This window comes from Oncorhynchus masou, chromosome 24 (assembly GCF_036934945.1).
Source record: "Oncorhynchus masou masou isolate Uvic2021 chromosome 24, UVic_Omas_1.1, whole genome shotgun sequence".
In the NCBI taxonomy this organism is placed as follows: Eukaryota; Metazoa; Chordata; class Actinopteri; order Salmoniformes; family Salmonidae; genus Oncorhynchus; species Oncorhynchus masou.
In genome coordinates, this window is record NC_088235.1 from 28,173,047 (window position 1) to 28,198,098 (window position 25,052).

The 25,052-nt window shown below is 41.6% G+C and overlaps 1 protein-coding gene across 6 annotated transcripts in view; it reads right to left on the reverse strand.

Moving 5' to 3' along the window:
- LOC135511982 (serine/threonine-protein phosphatase CPPED1-like) overlaps positions 1–23,819 on the reverse strand; it is a 35,469-nt gene extending 11,650 nt beyond the window's left edge. For 2 of the 6 annotated variants that reach the window (XM_064933531.1, XM_064933534.1), the window contains exons 1-4: positions 23,617–23,819; positions 17,389–17,607; positions 5,885–6,057; positions 5,263–5,521 (exon numbers count right to left, since the gene is read on the reverse strand). In XM_064933531.1, coding sequence (XP_064789603.1) covers positions 5,263–5,521; positions 5,885–6,057; positions 17,389–17,607; positions 23,617–23,680 — 715 coding nt within the window. In that variant the 5' untranslated portion in view covers positions 23,681–23,819. Of the gene's footprint in view, positions 1–263; positions 3,071–5,262; positions 5,522–5,884; positions 6,058–17,388; positions 17,608–22,338; positions 23,595–23,616 lie in introns of those variants that run through there. The other 4 variants (XR_010451351.1, XR_010451352.1, XM_064933533.1 and 1 more) reach the window with 4 other exon arrangements.
- Between the last annotated feature and the right edge of the window lie 1,233 nt (positions 23,820–25,052).

Consider the following 25,052-nt stretch of genomic DNA (forward strand, 5'->3'; position numbering starts at 1 on the left):
ATTTTTAATTAATTTGTAAAAAAATAATTACACTGACATTATAGAGCATTTTGTGTAGACCAGTCACAAAAAAATCTCAATTTAATACATTTTAAATTCAGACTAACGCAACATGTGGAACAAGTCAAGGGGTGTGAATATGTTCTAAATGGCACTCTATTTTGAAATGTGTTTCGGTCGGTTGAGATATTTTTTACCAGACGCCAGCATCATGCCCTGCAGTGAAAAACACTTCATATACACATTTCCAGTTTTCCAATAAACAGGAACAAAGTGTCTCTAAAACACAATATTTATTTTGGAGTCTTCGTACCAAAATACGCAGCAGCCAGTCTGCCTACTGCTGTATGATGCAAATAGAACAAAACAAGTAAAACACTAAACAATAGCTGAGAGACCGTAACCAGTATCTGACCCTGGTGATTAGGAATGATAGGAATAGCAGCACTTCTCCTGCTAACAGAGACAGAGAGGATGCTGATCATAGCTTGCCGGACAAAACAGACAAGCGTCTCAGAATAGATGAGCTCCCTCTGCAGAAAATATGTACAGTAGACAATATGGTAGCCTTGTAAATTACAGTAGAGTGGACAATATGGTAGCCTCGTACATTACAGTAGTGTGACCAATATGGTAGCCTTATGCATTACAGTAGAGTAGACAATTGTAGCCTCGTACATTACAGTAGACTGTGGTAGCCTCGTACACAGTAGAGTAGACGATATAGTAGCCTCATACATTACCGTAGACTCGTATATTGCAGTAGAGTAGAAAAAATGGTAGCCTTGTACATTACAGTAGACTATGGTAGCCTTGTATATTACAGTAGTGGAGACAATATAGTAGCCTCGTACATTACATTAAACAAAATGGTAACCTCGTACATTACAGTAGACAATGTGTTTTCGCTTTGTCATTATGGGGTATTGTGTGTAGATTGAGGACTTTTTTTTTTAATGAATTTTAGAATAAGGCTGTAACGTAACAAAATATGGAGAAGTCAAGGGGTCTGAATACTTGCCAAATGCACTGTATATTACAGTAGACAATATGGTAGCCTCGTATTACAGTAGAGTAGACAAAATGGTAGCCTTGTATATTACAGTAGACAAATCAAATCAAATTTTTATTTGTCACACACACGTGGTTAGCAGATGTTAATGCAAGTGTAGTGAAATGCTTGTGCTTCTAGTTCCGACCATGCAGTAATATCTAACAAGTAATCTAACAATTTCACAACAACTACCTTATACACACACAAGTGTAAAGGAATGAAAAAGAATATGTACGTAAAAATATATGAAAGAGCGATGACCGAACGCCATAGGCAAGATGCAGTAGATGGTGTGGAGTACAGTATATACACATATGAGATGAGAAATGTAGGGTATGTAAACAATGTTGAGGATCAGCGGGGTGGAGATGTTACCTACCCTCACCACCTGGGGGGCGGACCCGTGAGGACGTCCAGAACCCAGTTGCACAGGGCGGGGTCGAGACCCAGGGTCTCAAGCTTAATGACGAGTTTGGAGGGTAGTATGGTGTGAAATGCTGAGCTGTAGTCAATGAACAGTATTCTTACATAGGTATTCCTCTTGTCCAGATGGGTTAGGGCAGTGTGCACTGTGATTGCGTCGTCTGTGGATCTATTGGGGAGGAAAGCAAATTGGAGTGGGTCTAGAGTGTCAGGTAGGGTGGAGGTGATATGGTCCTTGACTAGTCTCTCAAAGTACTTCATGGTTATGGCAGTGAGTGCTACTGGGCGATAGTCATTTAGCTCAGTTACCTTCGCTTTCTTGGGAACAGGAACAATGGTGGCCCTCTTGAAGTATGTGGGAACAGCAGACTGGGATAAGGATTGATTGAATATGTCCGTAAACACACCAGCCAGCTGGTCTGCGCATGCTCTGAGGACACGGCTGGGGATGCCGTCTGGGCCTGCAGCCGTGAAGGAGAGCCCACAGATTTTGGTTGCGGGCCATGTCAATGGCACTGTGTTGTCTTCAAAGCGAGCAAAGAAGTTGTTTACTTTGTCTGGGAGCAAGACATCGTGGTCTGCGACGGGGCTGGTTTTCCTTTTGTAGTCCGTGATTGACTGTAGACCCTGCCACACACACCTCTCGTGTTGGAACCGTTGAATTGCGACTCTACTTTGTCTCTATACTGACCCCTAGCTTGTTTGATTGCCTTGCGGACGGAATAGCTACACTGTTTGTATTCAGTCATGTTTCTGGTCACCTTGCCCTGATAAAAAGCAGTGGTTCACACTTTCAGTTTTGGGCGAATGCTGCCATCAATCCACGGTTTCTGGTTGGGGAACGCTTTAAGACGCTGTGGGTACAACATCACTGATTCACTTGCTAATAAACTCGCTCACCGAATCAGCGTATTCATCAATGTTATTGTCCGACGCTATGCGGAACATATCCTAGTCCACGTTATCGAAGCAATCTTGAAGCGTGGAATCCGATCAGTCGGATCAGCGTTGAACAGACCTGTGCACGGGCGCTTACAATATGGTAGCCTTGTACATTACAGTAGACAATATGGTAGCCACGTACATTACAGTACACAATATAGTAGCCTCGTACATTACAGTAGAGAAAATTGTAGCATCATACATTACAGTAGACAATATGGTAACCTTGTACATTACAGTAGAGTAGACAAATGGCAGCCTCGTACATTACAGTAGAGTACACAAATGGTAGCCTCGTATCACAGTAGACAATGTGGTAACCTTGTACATTACCAAATCAAACTGTCACATGCGCCAAATACAACAAGCTTACAAAACAAATGGGGGGGAGCCCACAATTTTATGGGCTTTCCTCTGACACCGCCCATTATATTACAGTACATTAGACAACATAGCCAATGTTCTCTTAGTGATGCAAGCTATGTGTGTTATATTACTTTACTACAAGGGTATGAGTGCGATACTTAACACTCCCATGCCCTAGTCTATAGCTGTACGAGCATAACAGCTGGGGAAATATTAGTGTGGATGAGTTGAACTTGATCTTCCTTTCATATGAGCTTGACATGTTGGTAAAAAAAAACGCAGATCCTGAAATCATAAAATATAAGTGCTGAAATCCATTTTGAGAGTTTGCGTTTAGGCTAGAATGAATGGTGGTCTGTGCCTGAGAGTAAACATATCTGTAGAGTTAAAAACGTACTCACACTCAAGCTATGAGAAGGGGAAAAAACAAGGAGGCTGAGATTCTAAAATATTCTTAATTCAATCCATGCTCAAAAGAATACAAAAGTTGAAAGTGCTAAAAAGGGCGAAACCAAAAAAAGGAGCTTTTTTTCAGCTTTTACATCTTCATCAGTGCTGTACAGACTAACTAAAATGACACACTTAAGACATACAGGTGTCATTTTAATTAGTTTTACGTCTTCAGCTTTATACAGCACTGATGAAACGTATGTGCCTTTTTTTGTTCAGCACTATGCACTTTCACCTTTGTATACTTTTGAGCATGGATTAAATTAAGTACAGTGCCTTCAGAAAGTATTCATACCCCTTGACTTATTCCATATTTTGTTGTTACAGCCTAAATTCAAAATTGATTAAATATACATTTCTCACCCATCTACACACAATACCGCATAACGACAAAGTGAAAACATGTTTTTAGAAATGTTTACAAATTTATTGAAAATGAAATACAGAAATCTAATTTACATAAGTATTCACACCCCCGAGTCAATAATTTGTAAAAGCACCTTTGGTAGCGATTACAGCTGTAAATCTCTAAGAGCTTTCCACACCTGGATTGTGTAACATTTGCCCATTATTATTTTCAAAATCCTTCAAGCTCTGTCAAATTGGTTGTTGATCATTGTTATACAACCATTTTCAGGTCTGGCCGTAGATTTAAAATAAAATCTAACTCAGCCACTCAGGAAGATTCACTGTCTTCTTTGTAAGCAACTCCAGTGTAGATTTGGCCTTGTTTTTTAAGTTTTTCTCCTGCTGAAAGATGAATTCATCTTCCAGTGTCTGGTGGAAACCAGACTGAACCAGGTTTGACTGTGCTTAGCTTCATTCCGTTTATTTTTTATCCTGAAACTCCCCAGCCCTTGCCGATGACAAGCATATCAATAACATGATGCAGCCACTACTATGCTTGAAAATATGGAGAGTGGTACTCAGTAATATGTTGTTTTGGATTTGCCCCAAACATAACAAGTTGTATTCAGGAGAAAAGTATTACTGCAAAGCAACTCACTTTAAGAGCCTTGTTGCGAACAGGATGCATGTTTTTGAACATTATTCTTACAGGCTTCAATATTTTCACTCTCAAATGGATTAATATGGTGGAGAAACTACAATGGTGATCCATCCTCAGTTTCTGTTATCACAGCCATTCAATTCTGTAACTGTTTTAAAGTCACCATTGGCCTCCTGGTGAAATCCCTGATCTGCTTCCTTCCTCTCGGGCAACTGAGTTAGAAAGGTCACCAGTATCTTTGTAGTGACTGGGTTTATTGATACACCATCCAAAAGTGTAATTAATAACTTCACCATGCTCAAAGGGATATTGAATGTCTGGTAAAAAAAATAAATCAATCTACCAATATGTGCCCTTTGCAAGTCACTGCAAAATCTCCCTGGCCTTTGTGATTAAATCTACAATTATCTGTATGTGTGGGTTACAGAGATGAGATAGTCATTAAAAAAATCCCGTTAAACACTATTATTGCACAAAGTGAGTCCATGCAACTTATTTACATAAGCACATTACTCCTAAACATATTTAGGCTTGTCATAACAAAGGGGTTGAATACTTATTGACTCAAGACATTTCAGCTTTTTGTTTTTAATTTATTTGCAAAAAATATTGAAAAACATAATTCCACTGACATTATGGGGTATTGTGTGTTGGCCAGTGACAGAATCTCAACTTAATCCATTTTAATTTCAGGCTGTAAATGTGGAAAAAAATTCAGGGGCTGTTCCTCCTTGGTCCTCCTCACTGTGACTTATCCTGTAGTAAACCTGTTGACACACAAATCCCATCTTTCCCTGGTGTGAGGGCTGTGTTGCACAGCTAAATCTGGGCTGTGTTCACTCAGCACAAAACAAGAGGAGACCACTTCCTAAATAAAGGTTGTGGGGTGAATCCTAACTTCCGCTGAAATGTAATTTTCACTAAGTCTACCATTGACATCAATGCATGAAGTGAAAATAAGTTGAGTGGAAGTTAAATTCCCCCCTGAATAAAGATTAAATCAAGTTAAATGACCTACCTGCCCGTTTGAACCTGCCTAGGAGGCTCTGCCTCGTGGCGGTCTGCAGGTTAAAGTAGTCGTCCTCCTCGTCGGGGGTCTTTAAGTACAGAGGGATGTGCTGGAACACCAGGACGTGTTTGGGGGTGACCCCGGGCCCCTGAGAGGCCCTCTGCAGCTGGCCCTCTAACCAGGCTTCCTGGGCGTCTCTCAGGTCGGGGCAGGCCGACGCATCAAAGAACAGCTGGGAGTTCAGCACCAGACACAGCACCCCTCCAACCTAAAAATCAGAGTGGCACGTTTGGGATTACAGTATAGGTTAAGGTTATTAAGATAATGTCATTATGGTATTGCCATGGTTCTCATGAATGCCTTTAAAGCAGCCACATTACAACTGACCTGACCTAGAGACAGTTGTCTCAGCATTATGACATCACTTTGCTTTCAGCTTGGGCCCAACAGAGTATACAATAACAGTAGTAATTCATGTTGGATAAAAAGGGGTGCCACTCTGTTCCTACTGGTCATGTTACAGTTCAATTGTTCCTATCCAGCTCCAAGGACCAGTGTTTATGTAAGGAACTTAAAGAGTTTTGTACAATCCACATCTACAGCAAGTTTTCATCTCACTCTAGCCACCCACCCAGAAGCTGAAGTAGTCGTCCCCCCAGGCGTTGCAGAACTGGGCTACAGTCTCTGGGGTGGGTGTGTTACCCAGGTCATGGTTACCACTGACAAACACCAGAGGGATGGAGGGGTCTGTGCCCCTCAGAGCCACCTTCAAGTCCCGCTCCTGCCCCTCCCGGTACTGGGTGCCTGTATGGGGGAGAGGACACAATCACTGGAACAGTGGTAACATTTAGTTTGAACCTCCCAGGATGGACATTATTACCCCCTGCCTATTCACATTATTCATTACCGTCCACACAAAGAGGATACAGAATAAAAACGGAGAAATGTAACCACTCTTAATAAAGTAAGGAGAAAGAGTACAATGGGTCCATTTATAATTTACAATGTGTATCAAACAAACCCATTAATGCATAGCAAAGTATTTCATGCCTTCCTTTCTTCAGGTTTTTATTTTTCCATTTAAGTAATTATTTTACTGCCCTACTTTTGGAGATAGAAGTTTGGACAGGGTTTGTTTCATAAGACGAGGATTTCTGACAAAACGAAGAACGAGAGACAATAACACAAGATAAAAACCTAGTGGGGTGGGGAGGCCAATCAGCCCTGTATAAAGGACTGAACAAGCAAGCAATCCTCTGATGACTAGTGTGGGAGAATACACCCGATCAGAGAGCCATCTGGACTAATAGTTACAATACAATAACATTATTTAAAATCAGAGGAACGTTAAATTGTAAACCGCAACAAAATCAATCAGGTAAAAAAGAATAAGACAGAGAGGTCAACTGACTACTGCTGTGAACAAATGGACAATAAATGGAGTCTGGTCTGAGGCTTTCATATGGGTTTCACTTTTTACAATATTAGCTACTGGCAAATACATTTTTCCTCTTAAATCAATCTTTAAAACAATTACAATTGTAAAAAATGAGGCCTCGCCTACAGACACAGATAGGCTACTGTTGTTAGAGCTGCCACACAGGCTACTATTGTTAGATCAACCACACTACACCATACAGCAATTAGCTGCTATAACACTTCCATGAATCACCAGTCCCAACCATGCTCAGCACAGCCCTGCTCCAGCACAGCCCCATCTCCAGCCATAGCTAAGCTCCAGCCCCTGCCCTGCTACCGTTATACCTCATCAATATGGATTTGGGACACTTAAACTGAGATGAATGAAACATGGCTCTCTGTGATTTCTGTAGACACATTCCCATTAAAACACTGACTGCAGTTAAACTGTAACCTATAATCACGTCTCACTGCAATGCTGACTTTCATTCACCTAGCCTGCTACAATCTCTGACCTTAAAGTTATGATTTAATACAATGGTAAGGTCACTTTAGTTAGACAGCGAATGGGCTGAGCTCGACTGAGCTGGGTTCAGAACATAGCTGAGAAAGAGGATTTTGACAGGTTTGGATAAACACATTCCCATGTGCCTCTGCTAAGGGGTCTATAGTCCTGTACTCAGCTGTATACCGCATCCTTGGCTCAAGCCTTTAGGAGACGGAATGGTTCTCTAGCTTCAGTCTAGCTACGCATCCATATCAAATCAGACCGTATATAGGCTATGCATCCATAATCAAATCAGACCGTATATAGGCTATGCATCCATATTCAAATCGGACTGTATATAGGCTATGCATCCATATTCAGACTGTATATAGGCTATGCATCCATAATCAAATCAGACCATATATAGGCTATGCATCCATAATCAAATCAGACCGTATATAGGCTATGCATCCATATTCAAATCGGACTGTATATAGGCTATGCATCCATATTCAGACTGTATATAGGCTATGCATCCATATTCAGACTGTATATAGGCTATGCATCCATATTCAGACTGTATATAGGCTATGCATCCATATTCAGACTGTATATAGGCTATGCATCCATATTCAGACTGTATATAGGCTATGCATCCATATTCAGACTGTATATAGGCTATGCATCCATATTCAGACTGTATATAGGCTATGCATCCATATTCAGACTGTATATAGGCTATGCATCCATATTCAGACTGTATATAGGCTATGCATCCATATTCAGACTGTATATAGGCTATGCATCCATATCAGACTGTATATAGGCTATGCATCCATATTCAGACTGTATATAGGCTATGCATCCATATTCAGACTGTATATAGGCTATGCATCCATATCAGACTGTATATAGGCTATGCATCCATATTCAGACTGTATATAGGCTATGCATCCATATTCAGACTGTATATAGGCTATGCATCCATATCAGACTGTATATAGGCTATGCATCCATATTCAGACTGTATATAGGCTATGCATCCATATTCAGACTGTATATAGGCTATGCATCCATAATCAAATCAGACCATATATAGGCTATGCATCCATATTCAAATCGGACTGTATATAGGCTATGCATCCATATTCAGACTGTATATAGGCTATGCATCCATAATCAAATCAGACCATATATAGGCTATGCATCCATAATCAAATCAGACTGTATATAGGCTATGCATCCATATTCAAATCGGACTGTATATAGGCTAGGCATCCATATTCAGACTGTATATAGGCTATGCATCCATATTCAGACTGTATATAGGCTATGCATCCATATTCAGACTGTATATAGGCTATGCATCCATATTCAGACTGTATATAGGCTATGCATCCATATTCAGACTGTATATAGGCTATGCATCCATATTCAGACTGTATATAGGCTATGCATCCATATCAGACTGTATATAGGCTAACTCTCCTTTCTGGTGGTGGTTCTGAAACATCTCCCCTACAGGGTCTCCTCTCTCCTGTCCCCAAACCCCTCACTTAACCCATTAGAAGCCTTTCCTATTGGAAGTCCCCATCAGCAAAACACACTCACACACAGTATACTACACTCACACTATGCCTTCTCACAGAGCCTGATTTCTCCAATCTCTCTCCTCTCCAAATTGTGTTCTGCTGCTGCTCAATTCCACCCAGAGTCCCACTAACTGCCTTCAAAAGAAATTAGGGGGCCTTCAGATGGGTGGAGGGGGACTTGGTGTTTTTCCACTAAGACATACCCCCACCCCAGTGTGTCAACAGTGTTTTATGTTAATGTAAGCTCTAGTGTTATTGTGCTTCCATCGGGCAGAATCAACAACCTCCGCATCATTCAAGGCTTTGTGGCAAGGTGTTAAAGTGTGCAATTAGCCGTTGTTATGTGTAGATGCCAGCCAAAAACTACCCAGGGCCTTGGCTTGGCTCCAAGTTAGTGCAGGTCCGCCAGAGCCATGGCCCAGTGCGGCATGGGTACCGGCCTGCGTAGATGGGAACAAAAAAGTCTGAGCCTTTTGGGTAAAACACTGTGGTAAATCCTCAATGGAAACTCAGCATAACCTCACTCTCACCTTCCCCTGTTTGTTGGCTCTCCTCGCCCACAAACAAACCCCTGAGGACGTCCCTGGAATCCTTTGTAGTGCTCATTAGGAGTGTGTTAGGTCCATCACGTTGCTCTAATCATCTCTCCTCTGGACATTTCATGGCTCCTTGGTCTCTGAGTCTCTGTGAAGGGGAAGTCCTTGTCAGTGGGATGGGATCACAGAGAGATCTGTCAATAACAGCAGCACGGATGGGATGGTGACAGCGTTCCATAGGAATATGTTCCCTCTGACAGCTGCTTTTTGTGGATTGTGGTCAGGGATGGGCATTTTAATTGGGCCCAGCATGGAGCCTTGTGGTTCACAACAGGTGGTTAACGAAGGTGATGGTCGATCAAACCGTCAGTCGCCGAGTCCTTCAAGGCCCTGTGTTATCCTGATCACTACAGTGATAATGTACAGGGTTGAAGGATACAAGTAGAGAATTTAAATGTATAATGTAGCCTCTCTCCTTCCATGATGATGGAGGTGTCAACAAATAGTCTGCACACTGCGATGCCTACCCATCGAATACCGGCCCACCCTTTTTACACAGCACCATCCTGCACTCTTTTTTTACACAGCACAATTTTAAGTCATTATTTTGGACAAATTCATTTGGAGAGAAATAAGATATGTGTATTCACACAATAGAGAGAGGGATCCAAACAAGTTGAGATGGGAGATGTTTACCACAAGAAGAACAAAGAGACACCAGCTAAAACACAGTTGGGGCCAATATCTTGTCTGTCCCTGACAGCCCTGTTTGTTGACAATCCTCTGGCCAGCAACAGTTTTATACTCTTTGTAAATAAACACAAACAGTTTAGGTGTAAATCAAATGTCAGTTAGGCAGTGTTGCCTGGTGATACCCCCCTGGCAGTGGGCACTGTGGAAACGACTGTGCATCTGACAGACGTGGTGTGTAATGCGTCTGGCACACACAACCTGCTCAGGCTGCTTGACGGTAACGAGGAGAGACGGCAGGCCATTTAAAATGTTCCCAAACCCTGCGGTTAGACTATCACTGTGTGTTTGGTAGGGACCGCTGATCTCGCAGTGACCTATAAATGCAACTGATCAGGGAGGGAGGGACTAGGCGGAATGAGAGGGAATCGGATTAAACTGAGAAGAGACACTGGGCACTAAGGATTGTGCAGGTGTGGAATGCATTTTAATGTAGAAATGTGTCCATTATAGTGTTCATGAACAGAACGCACAAGGCAAATTCGTAGTCATTATTACTAAGCATGGACGAAATGAGATAGGGAGTGGGCTGAGGACACCCCTGCTGTTTCAGTTTGGCATAACATGTGTTATGTAAGCAGAGGTAGGATTTGGTCCTCGTCATTAAGCTAAATGTGCATTGTGCAAAATTATACCTTTTATATAGCCATAATAAAATCATGTTCATTATAACTAGGTTATATCAGACATAGCCTAGTGGTTAGAGCACTGGACTTGTAACCAAAAGGTTGCAAGTTCAATTCCCACAGCTGACAAGGTACATATGTCTTTCTGCCCCTGAACAGGCAGTTAACCCTTCAGACCCCTTCACATTTTGTTACGTTAAAGCATTATTCAAAAATGTATTAAATTCCCTCAATCTACACACACAATAATGACAAAGCGAAAACAGGTTGGTAGAAATTTTTGCAAATGTATTAAAAATACACAGAAAAACCTTATTTACATAAGTATTCATACCCTTTGCTATGAGATTAGAAATTGAGCTCAGGTGCAACCTGTTTCCATTGAACATCCTTGAGATGTTTCTACAACTTTGAGTCATCCTGTGGTAAATTCAATTGATTGGACATGATTTGGAAAGGCACACACCTGTCTATATAAGGTCCCACAGTTGACAGTGCACGTCAGAGCAAAACCCAAGTCATGAGGTCAAAGGAATTGTCTGTAGAGCTCCGAGACAGGATTGTGTCGAGGCACAGATCTGGGGAATGGTACCAAAAAAAATGTCTGCAGCATTGAAGGTCCCCCACAGTGGCCTCCATCATTCTTAAATGGAAGACGTTTTGAACCACAAAGACTTTTCCTTGGTCAGGGAGGTGGTGACAGCATCATGCTGTGGGGATGTTTTTCAGCAGCAGGGACTGGGAGACAAGTCAGCATTGAGGGAATGATGAAGGGAGCCAAGTACAGAGAGATCCTTGATGAAAACCTTCTCCAGAGTGCTCAGAACTCCAGACTGGGGCGAAGGTTCACCTTCCAACAGGACAACGAGACTAAGCACACAGCCAAGACAACGCAGGAGTGGCTTCGGGGAAAGTCTCTGAATGTCCTTGAATGGCCCAGCCAGAGCCCAGAGTTGAGCCCGATCTAACGTCTCTGGAGAGACCTGAAAATAGCTGTGCAGCAACGCTCCCCATCCAACCTGACAGAGCTTGTGAGGATCTGCAGAGAATAATGGGAAAAACTCCCCAAATACAGGTGTGCCAAGCTTGCAGCATCATACTAAAGGCTGTAATCGCTGCCAAAGGTGCTTCAACAAAGTACTCAATAAGGGTCTGAACAGTTTGTGTTCTCAACTGGCCTACATGGTTAAATAAAGGTGAAAAAAAATAATACAAATTGTGATCTGTTATATATATATATATATATATAAAAATGTGCTTTGTCATTAGGGTTGCAAAGGGTCAGAAACTTTCCAGGAAATATCCGGAAATGTTGCTTAAATTCCTCAAAACAAGTTAGCTTATAACAGTGAACTTTTTTTTTGTGGGATACACAAGGCAATTCTAGGTCTTGTGGCACATTTTTGTTAAACTACCCCCAATTTAATGGAATTGCAACCCTCTGCATGCACAGTGCATTTTTCCATCACATGTACAACTGTTTCTCAAGATCTTGCACACTAATGAGATGCTATTGAGCCCACACTACTACACTGTCTGAGCCAAGGACTACATGATTTCTGGTAAATTTTGATTACAATACTGGGTGGGGTGAATATATTTTACATGACATACATTATTTTTTTGTTAATAACTAGTAAATAGTAGCCTACACAAAGTGTGTTTAAATCATTTCTAACTTGTTAACAATCTCTGCTAATTTGTTTTTGCTACCATATGGGTTTTAGCTTGCTTGAGCATGCTAACTGCGGAGTGTTAATTCACCTGTTTCCATACATGTTTCATTTTAAAACCTTTATCTTACAAAGGAGTTGTTTCATCTAACTGCTTAACTATTTATCTGTACATGGAATGGTATTATTTTTTCTTCTAATTATTACAGGAAAATGACAAGGGCACTATCTGATATGTGGAGACATTTCATTGCAGCTAATATAGAAGGAAAAGCTGTGTACATTTGCAAATACTGTGCCAAATCATATGGGAAAAATGCAACAAAGATGCAGAATCATCTGGCCAAGTGCATAAAGTTCTCTCAGGGCTCAAAACAAGCAACCTCTGACAAAAGTCCCTTTACTTCTATTTGAGGTGAAAATGATTAATCAAACACTGTCGATAGCGACACCTCATGGTCCTCCTGGAATCAGAAGGTTTTTTTTTACTCAATGGAGGAACGTAGTCAGAAAAATGCTGATGAGTGTCTTGCTCAAGCTGTGAATGCAACTAGTTCACCTCTGATGCTCACGGGCAATGTATACTGGAAGAGATTTCTGAATGTTCTTCACCCAGCATACACCCTTCCAACCAGACATGCTTTATCTACTCATTTGCAGGATGCAGAGTCCAACAGAGTTCAAGTGAAGGTCAAGCAAATCATAGCGAAAGCAGACTGTATTGCAATCATCTCTGATGGGTGGTCGAATGTTCGTGGGCAAAAAAAAATTAACTACATCATCTCCACCCCTCAACCAGTATTCTACAAGAGCACTGGCAGAAGGGACAAGAGACACAACGGTCTCTACATTGCAGATGAGCTGAAGACAGTCATTAATGACCTTGGACCACAGAAGGTATTTGCACTGGTGACAGAGAATTCTGCAAACATGAAGGCTGCTTGGTCTAAAGTGGAGTCCTACCCTCACATCACACCCATTGGCTGTACTGCTCATGCATTGAATCTGCTCCTCAAGGACATCATGACACTGAAAACAATGGATACACTCTACGAGAGAGCAAAGGAAATGGTTAGGTATGTGAAAGGTCATCAAGTTATACCAGCAATCTACCTCACCAAGCAAAGTGAAAAGAATAAAAGCACCACATTGAAGCTGCCCAGCAACACCTGTTGGGGTGGTGTTGTCATCATGTTTAACTGTCTCCTGGGGGGAAGGAGTTTCTCCAAGAAATAGCCATATCACAGTCTGCCGATATGGACAGCCCCATCAAGAGGATCCTCCTGGATGATGTATTTTGGGAGAGAGTGGTAAGCAGCCTGAAACCTATAGCAGTAGCCATTGCACGGATTGAGGGAGAGAATGTAGGGCTGGTTGGTATACCTATATTTTACTATATACCGGTATTGATGCACGGACCGGTTTGGGTTTTTACTTTACCTTCTTTAAAAGGTATTTGAATGTTTGGTTTGTTAAATGTGATACTCCGTGTGTAACGTCCATTTGTAAAGTTTACTCCGCTACTTGATTCATCCCTCTCCGTGCCACTTTAAGCACAGACCTAGTCCCACCCCGTCACTCAAGGAGCGCATATGTTCTTGCTTGACCACAAGACACTTTTGTTCAGTCTGCATGGTCAATGCAGCACATGCAACAATGTTGTTTCCAATTTGATCTTAATATATATCCACAAGCGTTCCATAATTACAATATTAGTTTGTGTTTCTTACATCTGCAAACAGCTAGTTTGTATTTTCTTAGCAAGTTAAGATAAATTGGGTTAGCCACTAATGCTAATCGCTAGTTAACTGGCTAACTAAATCAAAGTAATGAGTCAGAGCAAACATAGCTAGCTAATACAGCCTGATACCAGTGCTCGGTGGAGGCCTAAATCAGCATGTTGTTTGTGCAACAGTATCTTCTAAATCACAGAGGAATAAGCAAAGCATGAATATGTTGGCTACATGACTAAAGATTGTAATGTGTAGCCAAAGATTATAGGGTCCTCTAGGAAACACTGAACATCACTTGGTTCCTACCCTGTCACAATAACTCAATGGCATTTTCATTCTTTGTCATGTAAAACAACACTGTATTCAAAGTGCCCACTATTATTTCTATTCTAACTATAGAATTATAATAAACATTCTATTTCCGTGAGTCCAAACGTTCACCCAAGTGTTTTGATCTAAATTTTAAATCTAAATCACCTCGTGGGGCATCAATGATCATGAGGAAGGTGAGGGATCAGCCCAGAAATACACGGCAGGACCTGGTCAATGACCTAAAGAGAGCTGGGACCACAGTCTCAAAGAAAACCATTAGTAACACACTACGCCGTCATGGATTAAAATCCTGCAGCGCACGCAAGGTCCCCCTGCTCAAGCCAGCGCATGTCCAGGTCCGTCTGAAGTTTGCCAATGACCATCTGGATGATCCAGAGGAGGAATGGGAGAAGGTCATGTGGTCTGATGAGACAAAAATAGAGCTTTTTGGTCTGAACTCCACTTGCCGTGTTTGGAGGAAGAAGAAGGATGAGTGCAACCCTAAGTACACCATCCCAACCATGAAGCATGGAGGTGGAAACATCATTCTCTGGGGATGCATTTCTGCAAAGGGGACAGGACAACTGCACCGTATTGAGGAGAGGATGGATGGGGCCATGTATCGCGAGATCTTGGCCAACAACCTCCTTCCCTCAGTAAGAGCATTGAAGATGGGTCGTGGCTGGGTCTTCAAGCATGACAACGACCCAAAACACACAGCCAGGGCAACTAAGGAGTGGCTCCGTAAGAAGCATCTCAAGGGTCTGGAGTGGCCTAACCAGTCTCCAGACCTGAACCCAATAGAAAATCTTTGGAGGGAGCTGAAAGTCCATATTGCCCAGCGACAGCCCCGAAACCTGAAGGATCTGGAGAAGGTCTGTATGGAGGAGTGGGCCAAAATCCCTGCTGCAGTGTGTGCAAACCTGGTCAAGAACTACAGGAAACATATGATCTCTGTAATTGCAAACAAAGGTTTCTGTACCAAATATTAAGTTCTGCTTTTCTGATGTATCAAATACTTATGTCATGCAATAAAATGCTAATTAATTACTTAAAATCATACAATGTGATTTTCTGGATTTTTGTTTTAGATTCCGTCTCTCACAGTTGAAGTCTACCTATGATAAAAGTAACAGACCTCTACATGCTTTGTAAGTAAGAAACACTGCCACTTTTGCAGGTTATCAAATACTTGGTCTGTATACACTGTATACATTTAAATGGTATTAATATTAATTTGCATATATATATATATATATATATATATATATATATATATATATATATATATATATATATATATCCACCTCTGAAAATTCCCCAAAATGTGCAACCCTATTTGGGTAATGTGTGTAGATTGAGGGGAAAAAAACTATTTAATTAATTTTAGAATAAGGCTGGAACATAACAAAATGTGGAAAAAGTCAAGGGGTCTGAATAATTTCCGAATGCACTGTATTCAGCACAGCTAGACAGACAGAGAGACAGACAGACAGACAGGCACGCTTGCTGTCTCCTGTAGATGCACGTCAGAGCCACGGACCCCACAGATATACCCCTGGAAGGCAAGGTCCCCCACGGCCCTTAATTGTAATGAAAAGGTAGTTCTGTTGTTAAGCAGCACTTTGGCGCGCAACAATATTATCTCTGCAGTGGGTCTAGCCTGCCGATCTCTTACCGTTATCAAATTAGTCAGCTGGCTGTCAAACACTCACCAAGCTATAGCCCCTCACTGAAATTGCATTCACCACCAGCATCTGTTTCCAACTAACTCCTTTCAGGCATACCTCTCCCACTTATCCTCTTTAAAACCACACAGGAAAGGATGGGGTTTTAGGACTTTTTTCTTACACTGACAAATGGGAGGTAAGTTTTCCTTAAGGCCTGACAAACCTCTGCTGTGCTAAGCCAGCCTCAGATCTATTTGAGTAGATAAAACTCATTAATTTCCCTAGATCTACCATTGTGTGAAAAATGGCTTAGAGGCAAACACTTCATTCATAGATTTTTGATAAAACATTGCACAGAGACGGTAGCGGGAGTTTACAAAGTCCGCCGGTATCAAGAGACGGCTCATTCTTCTGCATCTCATAGAACATTCTGTAACGCTTCCAAACCCTCTAACGTTCTCAAGAGTGCATAAATTAAATCAGGGGAATCAATTTATCATTATGTAACAGTCATATTCCACTCCCTTTATAGACTCATGGAATATCAGAGACCTTCACACTGATCTATCAGTATGTCAATTACAGTGCATTTAAGTCGCTGCTTGACATTGAACTCTTATGGTCACACGGCTGCAATGAAATGTGCCGTAGCAAAACTATAGCACAGATAGAACAAAGAGACATATTTCACCGGATGTATAAATGTGAAGCATTTATACAAAATATGGTAGTGAGAGGACGCCCAGTGGCCGGCAGTTGGAGAAGATGGAACGAGATGGATTCTGATAGACATTCTGCTAATTTACTCATCGATTAAACATTTGATCGCAATACAGTTCTCTGTTCCCAAAACTACAATCTGTTACGAACAGAGTGGACAAAGTTTTGTAGACTTTACCTGTTGCATTGTTTAGGAGTGAAAAGGTGATTTGAGTTATTGCACACGCACACTTCACAGAGTAGCGTTACCCAAAGGAAATATGCAAATTAACGTTAGAACGCACCAATAGGATCTCTCTAGCTCCCGCTTGGCTCTGCCTACCTAATTGCTTGTTCGGCCCACTATGGCTCATTCGTTCCCATTTGAAACGGCAGGCTGTGGTCTATCTTGGTTTAGTTATAAAAATCTTTGACTTTACTCTTCCACTCCCAGTTGTCGTTCTGAATACAAACGGTGGCATCACGTTGAGGGCAGTACACAAAAAGGATCCCGTCATTGTCAAAGTATGACAGGACTGCTCTCTTCCACATAGTATGTCTACCATACGAATACAGATAATATCCTTATGTTTACACCTGTTAAGGCTCAGGTGTGTTTCTTTTGAACATTGTCTTACTTGGCATGGCATGGACCAGGTCCCCACACAGCACCATGAACTTGGGCCTGGGGCTCAGCTTGTTGATGGCCTCCACAGCCTGCTGGGTCAGCTGGACCTCATCGGTCCATTCGTCACCTCCCCCGTCACAGTCCCCCTCCCTCCAGGTCTTCATCAGACCCAGCTGGGGGTCTGCAGCCTGGATGAAGCAGAACGGGCCTCTCCATTCCTTCTGTTCATCTGGGAAGGTAGGAGGAGTTCAGGGGAGAGAGTCATGCCAGGGACATGGGATAGAATATACAGTGCCTTGCGAAAGTATTCGGCCCCCTTGAACTTTGCGACCTTTTGCCACATTTCAGGCTTCAAACATAAAGATATAAAACTGTATTTTTTGTGAAGAATCAACAACAAGTGGGACACAATCATGAAGTGGAACGACATTTATTGGATATTTCAAACTTTAACAAATCAAAAACTGAAAAATTGGGCATGCAAAATGATTTAGCCCCCTTAAGTTAATACTTTGTAGCGCCACCTTTTGCCGCAATTACAGCTGTAAGTCGCTTGGGGTATGTCTCTATCAGTTTTACACATTGAGAGACTGACATTTTTTCCCCATTCCTCCTTGCAAAACAGCTCGAGCTCAGTGAGGTTGGATGAAGAGCATTTGTGAACAGCAGTTTTCAGTTCTTTCCACAGATTCTCGATTGGATTCAGGTCTGGAGTTTGACTTGGCCATTCTAACACCTGGATATGTTTATTTTTGAACCATTCCATTGTAGATTTTGCTTTATGTTTTGGATCATTGTCTTGTTGGAAGACAAATCTCCGTCCCAGTCTCAGGTCTTTTGCAGACTCCATCAGGATTTCTTCCAGAATGGTCCTGTATTTGGCTCCATCCATCTTCCCATCAATTTTAACCATCTTCCCTGTCCCTGCTGAAGAAAAGCAGGCCCAAACCATGATGCTGCCACCACCATGTTTGACAGTGGGGATGGTGTGTTGTGGTTGATGAGCTGTGTTGCTTTTACGCCAAACATAACGTTTTGCATTGTTGCCAAAAAGTTCAATTTTGGTTTCATCTGACCAGAGCACCTTCTTCCACATGTTTGGTGTGTCTCCCAGGTGGCTTGTGGCAAACTTTAAACAACACTTTTTATGGATATCTTTAAGAAATGGCTTTCTTCTTGCCACTTCCATAAAGGCCAGATTTGTGCAATATACGACTGATTGTTGTCCTATGGACAGAGTCTCCCACCTCAGCTGTAGATCTCTGCAGTTCATCCAGAGTGATCATGGGCCTCTTGGCTGCATCTCTGATCAGTCTTCTCCTTGTATGAGCTGAAAGTTTAGAGGGACGGCCAGGTCTTGGTAGATTTGCAGTGGTCTGATACTCCTTCCATTTCAATATTATCGCTTGCACAGTGCTCCTTGGGATGTTTAAAGCTTGGGAAATCTTTTTGTATCCAAATCCGGCTTTAAACTTCTTCAGTATCTCGGACCTGCCTGGTGTGTTCCTTGTTCTTCATGATGCTCTCTGCGCTTTTAACGGACCTCTGAGACTATCACAGTGCAGGTGCATTCATACGGAGACTTGATTACACACAGGTGGATTGTATTTATCATCATTAGTCATTTAGGTCAACATTGGATCATTCAGAGATCCCCACTGAACTTCTGGAGAGAGTTTGCTGCACTGAAAGTAAAGGGGCTGAATAATTTTGCATGCCCAATTTTTCAGTCTTTGATTTGTTAAAAAAGTTTGAAATATCCAATAAATGTCGTTCCACTTCATGATTGTGTCCCACTTGTTGTTGATTCTTCACAGTTTTATATCTTTATGTTTGAAGCCTGAAATGTGGCAATGGGTCGCAAAGTTCAAGGGGGCCGAATACTTTCACAAGGCACTGTAGAATCAATATACAGTGGAAAGTATTCAGAACCCTTCACTTTTTCCAAATATTATGTTTTACTTCCTTATTCTAAAATGGATTCAATCGGGTTTTTCCTCATCAATCTACACACAAATGTGAAAAAAAGAAGGGATCTGAATACTTTCCGAATGCACTATACTTTATTGCAACGGGTGTCTCTATTTATGAAAGTCATGCTGAAGTTAGTCCTAAAAGCAGTATTCTTACAAATTGACCCTGGGGATGCAGGATTGTGTTCTAATCATCAAGCCCTTGACTAGTTGAATCTGGTGTTGGTATTGGGTCTGGAGAAAAAGCCTGCACTGATGTAATGGTTGTTGTCAGTCCTGTTTCCCTTCAGCAAAGAAAAAGTTTTAATATATTAACAGAACTATGGATGTTGATGCGTGCATTGCAAAGTGTTGAACATAATCCGGACATTGAGTAACTGGTGCCGTAAACCTACAATAATCACTCTCATATTCATAAAAAAATACAAGGCACTACTTGATGTGCCAGTGAGTAGCATAAAGGGACAGATCTGACATCATTTTTAACGGATTGCCCTTGTTGCATACAAATTGCCAGCAGAAACAGCCATCCACTATCCATACCATGTGTTAAGAGGAAGGACAAACAAATGCTCTCTCTACTCTGTTCTGCTTCACTCACTTTGTTCCAGCAGCTCAAAAAGTAGCTATATGCTTTATACACACACATTACAATATACTCACTCTCACACACACACACACACAGCGGGACTTCCTTGTTCATCAGGATCTTCAATGTTTAACATGCTCTTCATGCATTTCTCTCCAAAATGAATTTATGTTAATTCTCTCCTCCAGAGAAGCTTGTGCGGCAAATGAAAGCCTGAGAATCCCAGTACTGGGAACAACAGTGCCAGAGACTTTACTTTGCTCTTTGTGTCTTCATTTAGAAAATAATGGGGAACATTCCCTGCTCCTATGGTTAACATTAACATCAGACGTATTAAACAACACAAATTAGACGCCTTACTTTATGGCTATAAATGCACAATCATGACATGGGAAGTAGCAGGCTATTTGGAAGGATCAAAGGTAAAGAAAATACAAACACATTTTAACCTTAGACTGAAAATTGTAGTTATGTTCATATCATCATCACTGAAGACAGGATGCTGCTTTGGTACATTACATAGGTTGAAATCTTTCCTGACTGGGGCTTGAACTTTTACAATTCAGAAAACTACTTATGCTGCCAAGACTTATTCTGCAATATAACTTTCATCAGTCTTCTATACCAATCAATCAGTCAAATATATTTATAAAGCCTGTTTTACATCAGGAGATGTCCCAAATTGCATATACAGAAACCCATCCTAAAACCCCAAACTGCAAGCAATGCAGACGTAGAAGCACGGTGGCTAGGAACAACTCCCTAGAAAGGCAGGAAATCAGGAAGAAACCTAGAGAGGAACCAGGCTCTGAGGGGTGGCCAGTCCTCTTCTGCCCTGTGCCGAGTGGAGATTATTAGAGTACATGGCCATTAAGGCCAGATTGAACATCTTGAAGAACAAACATGCATAGATAACCAACAGGGTCAAATAATAATCCATACCATACCGTGAGAATATTGGTCTTAGTTCACTGATCTCTCCACCACCAATTAGAAACATGTATATTCTAACTGGGTTGCACGCAAACTGTTTCCTCCCATAACTAGAAATTTAAAAAGGTTAAGCCCCCCCCCCCCTTTTTACCGACTCATGAGACATACATGATTTGTAAGGCTTTTACACCAGCCTAGCTTTGACTCTCTCTGAGAAAAAGCCTGGTATCTTTGTTAACACAAGCTTTACAGTAGTATGATTGTGTCAGGAGTCGCTGCTGTGTGAACTATAAAAATAAAAAAATAATTGAAAAAGAGTAGCCAAAGCTCCCATGAAAGCCGATAAGTACACGCAGCTTTGTGTGGCTGCGCTGAGCGAGCTTCACTTCAAACATAAATCTAAGGGATTTCTCATCTGACAGATGGTGCATTCAAACAATACTAATCATAATTCACGATTAGAGTGGAGGGCCTTAAAAAAATGATTTTAAAATGAAATATGGAACTTTTGTTGAATTCTCATTTGAAGAGAAAAACCTATTCATTTCACCATCCGTTTGTGGTGCTGAAAATCAAAAAATGTTTGTAGAGAGATGAGAATTGTGAGTTGCTCTCGAGAACCCAAGGCATTCCGCCTCATCGCAAGGATGTTCAGCTATAAACGCTGCTTACTACAATCCCGAAGCTATGTTTTAACATTTAGAAACGTCAATCATCGCTTGAAATACAGTTTAAAGAACGTAACTCTCATATCAGCGAGAAAGAATCTTTCAAGTTAAAATGTTACACATACTGTAGCAGGTTTGCACAGATCCATATGGCCGTGTGTGCCTCGAGCCAAGAACTACACTTTCCGCCCAGTTACGCTTACACACGTGTGCGAGCACGCTAGATAGCGAATTAGTGCAGGTTTTCGCCTCTGTCTTCCATCTGTCTGTCTTCCGTAAACAAGTGCTGTAACATGGAGACATGGCAGTGTGGGAACACTAACCCTAACTTTATCAAGGTGTGTGTCAATTGAACCTTTTCTTAATTATTATTTCTCTCTGATTTGAAAGATAAGGTCCTTTGCTTCCAAAACCATACAGCAAGAGACACGTTAATGTTCAGATTGCGCATCTGGGCTCTTAACAAAACACCCCCGTACAGAAGACACCTTCGTCCACATCAAAACCAAATTTTATACATGTAGGTAGAGTTATTAAAGTGACTATGCATAGATAACAGCAGAGACTAGCAGCAGCATAAAAGGGGGGGGGGGTCAAATGCAAATAATCTGGGTAGCCATTTGATTAGATGTTCAGGAGTCTTATGGCTTGGTGGTAGAAGCTGTTTAGAAGCCTCTTGGACCTAGACTTGGTGCTCCGGTACTGCTTGCTGTGCGTTCCTCTGACACCGCCTGGTATATAGGTCCTGGATGGCAGAAAGCTAGGCCCCGGTGATATACTGAGCCGTACTCACTAACCTCTGTAGTGCCTTGCGGTCAGAGGCCAAGCAGTTGCCATACCAGGCAGTGATGAAACCCGTCAGGAAGCTCTCGATGGTGCAGCTGTAGAACCTTCTGAGGATCTGAGGACCCATGCCAAATCATTTTAGCCTCCTGAGGGGGGAATAGGTTTTGTCGTGCCCTCATCACAACAGTCTTGGTGTGCTTTGGCCATGTAAGTTTGTTGGGAATGTGGACGCCAAGGAACTTGAAGCTCTCAACCTGCTCCACTACAACCCCGTCGCTGAGAATAGGCGCGTGCTCAGTTCTCCTTTTCCTGCAGTCTACAATCATCTCCTTTGTCTTGATCACGTTGAGGGAGAGGTTGTTGTCCTTGCACCAGATGGTCAGGTCTCTGACCTCCTCCCTATAGTCTGTCTCTCATTGTCTGTGATCAGGCCTACCACTGTTGTGTCATCAGCAAACTTATTGGTGTTGGAGTCATTACACAATGACTTATGTGTAATGTATGGAACTAAGTGTCATGATCAAGGGCTATTAGTGTCTATGAATGGGCTAGGCTGTGAGAGGAAGAGCCTGTCTGTGAATCTGATTAGTTGTTAAACAGTTAAATTCCTCAGTCTGTAAGCTTGGGCAGAAATGGAGCCATTCAGCCTAGTCGGTTCACTGGTCAAAGGTCTACAGTAGACAGTGACTGACTTCATATCACCAGCCAATCCGAAAATTAGGCCTATTAAATAGATTAAAAGACGGGAGGTATTCATAATGTGTTTACTTAGTCTTCCATACAATATAACACGTGTAATAGGCCATTGCATTTGGGCAGAGACCTGTTTTGGGGTTATGATAAGGTAAATGGCAATAATGCAACTCACATTTACAGCTAACGTTACTGTTAGGCATTTGTAAATCAATCTTCAGAATCAAGGGCTAGCTATATTTCATGAGTTGAAAGTATTACTGACTGTGAATTGGTGAAAAGGCTAGTTTATAGCTGAGCAGATTCAAACAAATGAGAAGTATTGTTCTGGAACTCATCTCGGAAACGCAGAGTAAATGGCAAAAGGCGAAACAGCAACTTTTGTAAACAACATGACACGTCTCGGTAAAGTCGTTCACGTGTAGCACAGATAGCTAGCTCGTTAGGTTACTCGATGGGTTCATTTAGCGTGCATATTCGTAACTATGTATCCTTTATATTAACCAGTCAGGAATACAAAATTGTAAAACAGATGGATGTTAGCCAGCCTGTACAGTTAACTAACTATAGCTAGCCAACTAACTAACATTAGCTACCTTCGGTCAGTCCAGTGAAGGTCCGCTGTTTAGCTCTAAGAAAAATATCCTCGGCTTCAGCCATGGCTTCACTTGTCCCTCAAAGGTTAACGTTCGTATGCTTATGGCTTGATGTTGATCCTATTTTGTCAATAATTAACTGACTCTTGAGATTAGTCAGCGTAACTAGTTACGTACAGTGAATACCAAACGTAAAGCCGGAAGCCCCGCCTAGTTCTAAAATGTCTACAACATCCCCTTGTTGCTGACGAGGGTGACTTCCAGACAGTGGCAAGGGGATCAATAAACCCATCAACTTCGGGACACACTCGTGACTTGAATGATGCAATTCATATTAAATAATTAAACAAGCATGGCATTCACATTTTGGATTAAGCCCGTAGACTCCTCGCTCATCTTAAATCGACTACATCAGCTATCTATTATCTGTGCCTGGCTGCATATAACTTTTGGATCGTTGCTATCCGGAATCCTTGGGACGTTCATACCCCTTGAAGTTGGACATGGTTAGGAAAGCGTAATGGTTAGGTAAGCTCTACGACCCCTAAAAGAGTATTGGGACTCGTCTGAAGTCGGTACAGCCGATCTGCCGATTTCTGTTTGTAGCGTCCAAACAGTTTGGGCTTAACACTAATATGACCCCTCTGTGTAAACGGGAGACTCGTGTACGAACACACACATGCTTCTTTGCTCTAGGATACATACACACAGCCTCACAAGACTCAGCTGAAGGTCCCCCAGTACCAGTCGAACAAATTAATGGAAGTATATATGGAGACTGTTTAGTGACCCAAAAAATAATGGTTTTTTAAAAAAACGTAAAAATAAAAACATAACAAATATTTCCTGATGTTTCTTTTGATTTTTTTTTTTTTTGGGGGGGGGGGGGGTTATCTGTTGTCCCATGTAGTGAATCTGTTATTCAATGCGTTTGTATGGGCTCATAGCAGTAAGGCCAAACAAAATGTTGAATCGAATCCTTTTTTTATATATATTTTTGATACTTCAAGGGGTCTTAACATTCTAAATCAAATAGCAAATTGATCCTTTGTATGACATTCGTAACACAATTCCATATAGCTTTGTAGAACCCCTCCCCTGGCTTAGACATGGCTTAAACTGTTTAGTGCCAAAAAATAAGGGGTTAAATACATGTAAAAAATGTTTCCTGATCTTTCTTATATCTTTCAGACAGTGGTGTCCCGTCATTCAGGGCACGTGGGGCAGAACTCCACCTGTTTGAGCCCCACATTTTTAGCAAAAATGTAAACAATTATATATTTTTTGGAGCTTGTCTGTTTTGCATGTTATTTTGGCATTAATACAGTGGGGCAAAAAAAGTATTTAGTCAGCCACCAATTGTGCAAGTTCTCCCACTTAAAAAGATGAGAGAGGCCTGTAATTTTCATCATAGGTACACTTCAACTATGACAGAC